The sequence below is a fragment of the Dipodomys ordii genome, unplaced genomic scaffold (genome assembly GCF_000151885.1).
Source record: "Dipodomys ordii isolate 6190 unplaced genomic scaffold, Dord_2.0 Scaffold36, whole genome shotgun sequence".
In the NCBI taxonomy this organism is placed as follows: domain Eukaryota; kingdom Metazoa; phylum Chordata; class Mammalia; order Rodentia; family Heteromyidae; genus Dipodomys; species Dipodomys ordii.
Window position 1 is genome coordinate 6,285,108 of NW_012267252.1, and position 8,572 is coordinate 6,293,679.

General features: G+C 48.3%; 1 protein-coding gene across 2 annotated transcripts in view; it reads left to right on the forward strand.

Moving 5' to 3' along the window:
- The window catches only part of Wbp1l (WW domain binding protein 1-like), a 59,336-nt gene extending 51,459 nt beyond the window's left edge, over positions 1 to 7,877 (forward strand). For both annotated transcript variants that reach the window (XM_013017828.1, XM_013017829.1), the window contains 2 exons: positions 2,481 to 2,642; positions 4,339 to 7,877. In XM_013017828.1, the coding sequence (XP_012873282.1) occupies positions 2,481 to 2,642; positions 4,339 to 5,090 (914 nt within the window). In that variant the 3' untranslated portion in view covers positions 5,091 to 7,877. The remainder of the gene's footprint in view (positions 1 to 2,480; positions 2,643 to 4,338) is intronic.
- Positions 7,878 to 8,572: the final 695 nt, after the last annotated feature.

Sequence of the window (8,572 nt, forward strand, 5' to 3'; positions counted from 1 at the left end):
GATCCTCAGATCTCAGTCTCCTGAGTAGCTAGCTTTCGTGTGTGTGTGTGTGTGTGTGTGTGTGTGTGTGTGTGTGTGTGTGTGTGTGTGTGTGTGTTGGATACAGAGTCTCATTGTATGTGTGTGTTGGATACAGAGTCTCATTGTGTTACCTAGGCTTCTATGATCATGTCGGGCCACACACACACACACACTCATCTCAGCCTCCTGAGTAGCTAGGATTACAGGCATGAGCCACCAGCACCTGGCTTCCTGGTTTTTTTTTTTTGTTGGTTGGTTGGTTGTGGGGCTTGAACTCTGGGCCTGGGCTCTGTCCCTCAGCACTTCAGCTCAAGGCGAATGCTCTGCCATTTGAGCCACAGTGCCACTTCCAGTTTTCTGGTGGTTTATTAGAGATAAGAGTTTCACAGACTTTCCTGCCCAGGCTGGCTTTGAACTGCGATCCTCAGATCTCAGCCTCCTGGGTAGCTAGGATTACAGGTGTGAGCCACTGGAACCCAGCTTCCATATAACTTTTAAAGTTGCATTTCTTTCCAGTTTTATAGTTTGAAAGACAAAAATAATTAAGAAAAGAAATTGGATTTCTTATAAGCCTACCATTTAAATAGATTATTTTGTGTGTATATATGTTTTCCCCCATCTGTATGTAGTATTGTAAGCCAAACCATTCATTCAATGGTATTTAAAAGCACTTTCTGCCTACATTTGAAAATAGGTGAGGGGTTCTTATTGGAGTTGTTGTAGAGCCAGCACATAGGGAGATGAGAACCATGGATCTGCTGTTCCTCCAGCCCTCCGTAGAGAGGAAGAAAGGAGCTGCTCATGGCCCTGAGTCTGAGCAAGCAAGCAAGCGCAAGCCAAAGTGAGGTGGAAGTAGATTGTTTGTGGCAGTGGGAGATGGAATTGTACTGGATTATAGAGAGCAGTGGATAGAGCAGGAAGTCATTAACACTCTCAGGAAGAGATAGGCCTGAGGTAATTAGAATTTTTCCACCTCTAACTTTAGTGATTCTTGTATTACAGAGGTATACACTTAGGGGAAAGCCTAAGAATTCCCATATCAGGGACACCTGAAGCTCCTTTCAGTAACTAGTCTGAGTTGGTCTATGGAAGAGGAGAGAGGGGAGTTGGAATAGGGCACCAAGAAAGTCAAATAGCATTCTCTCAGATCTATTAAGAGAGGAAGAAGAACATTTATTTTTTATTTTTTTTTAAATTTTTGCCAGACCTGGGGTTTGAACTCAGGGCACTCAAGGTTAGCACTCTACCACTTGAGCCACAGTGTCACTTCTGGCTTTTTCTTTTTTCTTTTTTTTGGTCAGTCGTGGGGCCTGAACTCTGGGCCTGGGCACTGTCCCTCAGCTCTTCAGCTCAAGGCTAGTACTCTACCACTTGAGCCACAGCACTATTTCTGGCTTTTTCTGCTTATTTGGTGTTGAGGAATCCAACCCAGAGCCTCGTGCATGTTAGTTAGGCAAGCACTGAATCATAAGCCATATTCCCAGCCCCAGAAGAGCATATTTAATGCCCTCAAAAACCTAAAGCAAATGAACCCCAAGATAGGGATTCTTTCTTGCATTGTTTCTAACATATTTATAATGTACCATGTGATTTTTTTGTTTCTTTGTATGTTCCTCCTCCACAGTATAACCCCTGTTTTCATTGTATTTGATGTTGGTGCCCTTCATCTTGTATATACATTTTTCTAATTTGGGAAGGGGAAGGGAAAGAGCAAAATGTTTAAATAGGGATACAGGTTGGCGCATTGTAACAATGAGATGTACAAGACACTATGTTGAAAAATGAGCTTTACAATTTGGGGGGGGGTGTAGTAGTGGAGGTGAGAGGGAAGGGATGGTAGGGGAAAAACAAAAGAGGAGGTAACAATGCTTGATAGGAAATATGCTCATTACCTTGCTCATGTAACTGAACAGTATTTTTACAATAAAAAAAAAGTATTAAAAAAAAATCCCTAAAGCAGCCAGGCATCGGTGGCTCACGCCTGTAATCCTAGCTACTCTGAAGCTGGTGGTTCAAAGCCAGCCCAGGCTTGAAAGTCCATGAAACTCTAATCTCCAATTAACCACCAGAAGAAAACCGGAAGTGGTGCTGTGGCTCAAGGGGTAGAGCGCTAGCCTTGAGCTGAAGCGAGCAGGGATAGTGCCACACTGACAAAAAACAAAAACAAATCTAAAGCACAGGACCAAGAGAGAAGCCCTGGCTTCTTCCCTCCCCCAAGGCTCTTAAAGCACTCTGGAGTACATGACCTCCTGTGCTGTCTTTCTCACATGCCATTCGTCTGTCGCTGTAGTGAAAATATTTTTTTATGAACACATGGCTTAGACATAAAGTTACCATGAAATACGACAATGCCAGCTTGAACCCTGTAGGCCCTGTCTTGGACCTTTTAGTTTGAGAGCTGCCATGTCTGGCTGGTACTCACTGTGTGTGCCTGCCTCTGTCTCGCCTCCATCCCTCAGGGTTCTGGCTGGTGTGGACCATCATCATCATCTTGAGCTGCTGCTGCGTCTGTCATCACCGCCGAGCCAAGCACCGCCTTCAGGCTCAGCAGCGGCAACATGAAATCAACCTGATCGCCTACCGGGAAGCCCACAATTACTCAGCGCTGCCATTCTATTTCAGTACGTACACTGAGAGCCAGACTGCTTTAGTGGCAAGGGCCCCGTGGGCATAGGGGGATTCCCCTCCACCTCCCACCTAGAGCAGGGTTTTGCAAGTTCAGGGCCAGGGGTGCTGTGGATATGATTCTCTTACACCATTTCCAGGCTCACACTGGCTGGGTTCTGGCCAGGTTTCTGCTCCTTTAGCTGATTTTTTTTTTAAGGTAGATAGGATGGGTTATTATGTGAGTTGAAATTTAGTTTTTGGTGTCTTAAATTCTTCCCATATTCCTTGCTGCCATGTAATGTGCCTAATGGAAATATTCATGAGAGGGGCACATGTAGGGTGGTATTAGAACTCCTGAAAACCAAGAGACTTGGAGACTCACAGAAGTCACTTAGCCCTCCCTAGGGGATATCTCGAATGAGAACACCCACGTGATCTCTCAGATGTTTCATGGAGGTTCAACTGGGCAGATTGTTGCAAGCTATTCTGCAATGTGTGCTACAAAACAAAAGGGTCACGGATCTTTAAATACCATCTCTAGAAGGTTTACTTACTTATCATGGTGCCTGGCATATACCAAGTACTCAATAAATGCTAGCAACTACAATTAAGTTACAATGAGAGCAGCTTGTATATGCCTCGGGGCATTTAGCACATTCAAAAAGCAATGCACCTGACATGTTTTTAATAAGTCTTGGATGACAGGTGCCCCTCATGCTTTGCTAGTAACCCACTTCATCTTGAGTCAAGATGAAGCCTGATTTGTCTTCCTAAACTACCTTCAACCACACTGTAAGAAACAACACAGATGCTCCAGGTGGTATATTTGGAGGTATGGAAAAGAAATAAGTGGTTAGGAATTCTTGCATCTCTTAGTCCTATGGGATAGATGGAGCGTGCAGTCTTTGCAGGAAACATCAGACGTGGGTGTCCATGGAAACAGGTCTGTTCCAGGGAGAAATGATTGGTCACATTGGCCTCATCCTGTGCCTTAACTCCAATAGGCAGGAATTCTTTGCCTATGAAACAGCATTGGTGGCTCTTTAGATGTCAAGAAGTTAAGCTCTGGGAGCCAGTGGCTCACACATGTAATGCTAGCTTCTCAGGAGGCTCAGATCTGAGGATCGCGGTTCAAAGCCAGCCTGGGCAGGAAAGGCTGTGAAACTTTTTTTTTGGGGGGGGGAAAGGGGGGTCCGGTCATGGGGCCTGAACTCTGGGCTTAGGCGCTGTCCCTCGGCTCTTCAGCTCAAGGCTAGCACTCTACCTCTTGAGCCACAGCGCCACTTCTGGCTTTTTTCTTTTTGCTTATGTGGCGCTGAGGAATCAAACTCAGGGCCTCAGGCATGCAAGGCAAGCGCTCTACCACTGAGCCACCTTCCCAGCCTGGCTGTGAAACTCTTATCTCCAATAAACCACCAGAAAACTAGAAGTGGCGCTGTAGTTCAAGTGGTAGAGTACTAGCCTTGAGCTGAAGAGCTGAGGGACAGTGCCCAGGCCCAGAGTTCAAGTCCCATGACCGCCAAAAAAAAAAAAAAAAGAAGTCCAACTGTCCCTTTTTCTGTGCACAGTTGATTGTAGCCCTCTCCACTGCCCACAACCAAGAGCCATAGTTACCACGTTCTGGCTCTACCACAGGAGAGAGAAGGGACAGTGCCAGTCCTAGGTTGATGGCCAATGCAGTAATTTTTCCTCCCTGCCTCTTCATTTTAGGGTTTTTGCCAAACTATTTACTACCTCCTTATGAGGAAGTGGTGAACCGACCTCCAACTCCTCCCCCACCGTATAGTGCCTTCCAACTACAGCAGCAGCAGCAGCAGCAGCCGCTGCCGCCTCAGTGTGGCCCTGCAGGTGGCAGCCCCCCAAGTGCTGATCCCACTTGGGGTTCTCAGGGGGCACAGAGCAGCCCCTTGGCTCGGCCCAGTGGAAGCAGCACGAGATCCCCAAGCACCTCTGACCCTCAGCCTTCTGACGTGCCAGCTGACCAAGCAGCCAATAAAGCCCCAGGAATGGAACCTAGTGGCTCAGTGGCTGGCCTCGGGGAGCTGGACCCCGGGGCCTTCCTGGACAAGGATTCAGAATGTAAGGAGCAGCTGCTAAAAGATTCCAGCTCAGAGCATGGTGGTGCACTCCTTGACAGCAAAGACAAGACGCCAGGCAGACATCGCCGCTTCACAGGTGACTCGGGCATTGAGGTATGCGTGTGCAACCGGGGCCACCATGATGATGACCTCAAAGAGTTCAGTACACTGATTGATGATGCCTTGGATGGTCCCCTGGACTTCTGTGACAGTTGCCATGTGCGACCTCCTATCGATGAGGAGGAAGGGCTCTGCCAGCCCTCTGAGGAGCAGGCTCGAGAGCCTGGGCACCCCCACCTGCCACGGCCACCCGCGTGCCTGCTGCTGAACACCATCAATGAGCAGGACTCCCCAAACTCCCAGAGTAGCAGCTCCCCCAGCTAGAGCAGGCCTTGCCTGTACCTGAGAATTTGGCAAGTGACCAGGGCAGAGAAGACTCACGAGAGAAGCATTAAGTGACTTTCAGAAGAAGTGGTACCGCCACTTTGTTCTCTTTTTGTTTGTTTTTCTCTCCTACGTTTCCTACATCTACAGGTACAGTTTGGGGTGTGGATGCCTTCCCCCCACAAAAGCGCAGTGTTGTGGAGGACTGAGTAGCTGGTTCTGTCACTCATTCCTCATACCCCTTTCTCATGTCCTTCTTCCGTTTTCAAGTAGTATCTCACCCATCTGCTTGGGTCAGGGAGATGTGTGTTTCAAAAAGCCCCTAAGGAGCTGGGGCTGGGACTGTGCCCTGACAGGATCCTTGGTGATGGAGTAGATTTATGCTTGGTTTTAGTTTAAGAGAACTTTGCTGTATCTCAGTCCAGGAGAGGCAGCTCATCTTGGCCTTGCATGAAGAAGGAAGCCCCCAGGGGCTTAGGCATTGCCACTTGGGGCTGCCAGTGTCTAGAGCTGGCATTGAGCTAAGCCTGTAGAAGGATGAGAGCTGCCAGGCAGGTAGGTTAACAAGTGGATTGTTGGGCTCTGAAAACCCAGATGACAAATTTAGTGCACTGCTGTGCATCTTGAGGAGTAGGCTCTACTGGCTTGAGCCGATTCAGGTTATACTGTCCAACAAGTAAAAAAAGCCAGTTGAAAACAAGAACATTACCAGTGGGCAGGTGGCAGTTCGCGTCTGGACAAGATGGCCTTCAAAGAGCCTGGCTGCAGTGGATTCAGAAGGGAATGGGCTCAGGCCTGAGTAGTGGTGGCTCTGCGCTTTCTGTGAACAGCAGGGTAGACACAGGTGCAGCTTCCTGCATCTCTGCCCTGTGGCCTGTGCCCACAGGTGAGCGGTGTCCTTATCCATCCCAAGCACATGGTCTGTGGGCCTTTGTATCTTTCTGTCCTTTGTGAACAGATGGACTGCAGAAGCTGTGCATCTTGGGAATGGCAGCCCCTTAGCCTGGCTCTCAGTATTTTCTCTTTGATTCTAAGTCTTGTTTGTTTGTTTCAACTGACCACTTTGGAAGAGACACCTTGCTTATCTGTGGTTCTCTTGGCCTGTTGCTGCCCCTTTTGAGTGGGATGCCTCACTTTCCTGTAGCCTGTGTAGAGTCCCAGGGGCCCTGGGCCGGCGTGGAGGGCTGCCTCCAGCAGGACCACAGAGCCTTGTTATTGTTTGCCTTCAGAGAACCAGTAGAGCTTTGATAGGAAAACTTGGAAAGAAGCAAGCTGCCGAAATTAACATTCCCCGTCCAACCCTGTTCATGAGAGTTTGGTTCTTCCTCCACTCTTGAATGATGATATTCAGACTAGGCGTTGACAATAGTTGACAATATGGTAAGAAACAAAAAGAGGAAAAAAAAGATATATATACAAAAACAGACAAATCCAAGACTGTGAGGCGAATGAGTGTCTGCATTTGGATGCCACAAAACCAAAATCCATGTCGAACAAAGTGAAGTCTGTACACAATGACTTTGAGTGATGTGTGTGTGTGTGTGTGTGTGTGTGTGTGTGTGTGTGTGTGTGTGTGTGTATGTGTATATGCGTATATCTATATGTCCGTGTTGTGTGGTGTATGTTGTGTTTGAGCTCCGAGCCCTGTGTTTCTGTGAAGCTACTTTGAATGGCAGCCATTCTGCTCACGTTAGGCACATCTGGAGCAGGTATGGCCCTCTCAAGGTAATTTATTTTACGCATTTACTGTTTACCGAACAAACATCTGCCTGTGTACTTGGGTGTATTCAGCAGCATGTTGGTGGCAGCCGCCTGTGTTTGCCAGTGACACTGCTTTCCAGGGAGAGGTTTCGCTCTAATCACTGCAATTTGCACATTGCTCCGTGGACACTCAGAGGCCTGTGTTCTCTTCCCTGTACATGGAAACATGCTCCAAACCCATCTGCCTTCCTCTGCTGGTCCTTGCCCTCCACGTCAGCCCACAAGAGTGTCCACAGCCACTGGGGACAGGAGCTTGGTTGGATCTTCAGTGATGAGCTTGAACCGGCTATGGCCCAGAGCTTGACTGTCAAGGATTGCTAGGAGGCATTGGCAGACACCTCGTTGCCACAGTCCGCACTGTCCTCCACGACACCTGACAGGCTCCAACAGGCTGGTGTGGAGTGCAGTCGCAGCCCTTCCCTGTTGTGCCACCTTCTTTAAATCCTAAACTCACTGAAGTGGCTCAGAGGAGAGCAAGTTTTACCAAAACAAATCCTCCTTCACTTAACTGGTCAAATGATGAGTTCTGACCCTCTCAAGCTTTGTTCCCCACTCACTCACCATGGCCTGAGTGTGACTGTTGGCTTTGCTGCAGCGTCCTGTCCTGAAGGCCTGAGAAGAAAGGCGACGGCTGAGCTGAGCTTGGTGGTGAAGTCACAGTCTGGTCGCTGCTGCTGAGAAAGAGCAAGTGAGAGCTGGCAGTGGGGAACTGAGGGAAGAGTCGGGGCCAGAGAAGACTTAGATTGAGTCTGGTTTATGTCTCGATTGAGCTAGGTGAATGGGAAGGAAAGGGTTGGTGGAGGGTTTGGTGCTACAGCTGGAAGATTTGCAAATGCTAACACATTCCTGTAAGAGGCACATCCCCATTTGTCAGTTATTGTGAATATGTGTATTTTAAGCAATAAGATTCAGCTGGTCAGACTTTTCTGGGCAGTCCTGGTGACGCATTTCCTGTGCTGTGATTGTTCTGAAGACAGAGTGGCTCTAGCCACTGTGAGAAGCCCAAATAAAATTCAATCCCAAACAGCTCCTGCACTTTACTCTTGCTACACTTTCTTCCTCTTTCTTCTTTCTCAGACTTCAGGGAGTCCCACCACAAGACCCCAAGTGACCCAGTGGTATCACATAGCAGTTGAGAACAGGGTGCTAGACCAAACAAACCACAGCCAGGGGCAGCCTGAGTGCTGCTGCTGGGTCTGTCCTCCAAACTGTTTTTCTGATGTCAAATCAGACCTTCAGAATCAGAAACAGATTATGTCAGATAACCACTACATAAGCAGAACATGTAAAAGTGCACTGACACAGTGGTTCAAGCCTGTCAGTCTAGCTATGGTGGACACATAGCTAGGAGAACATAGACATGAGACCTTCTTTGAAGAATAACCACAAAAGATGTATGGCCCAAGACAAACACTCAGAGGTCTCTTTTGTCCATAAGGCAGAAATGGGTGAGTGCTTGGCTCTGGAATTTTTTTTCCCCCTTGTTGTGGGTCTTGAACTCTGGCCCTGGGCACTGTTCCCTGTGCTCTTCAGCTCAAGGCCAGTGCTCTGCCACTTGAGCCACAGTGCCACTTCCGGCTTTCTAGTGGTTTATTGGAGATAAGAGTCTCACAGACGCTGGGCGTTGGTGGCTCACGCCTGTAATCCTAGCTACTCAGGAGGCTGAGATCTGAGGATCGCGGTTCAAAGCCAGCCCGGGCAGGAGAGACTGTGAGACTCCT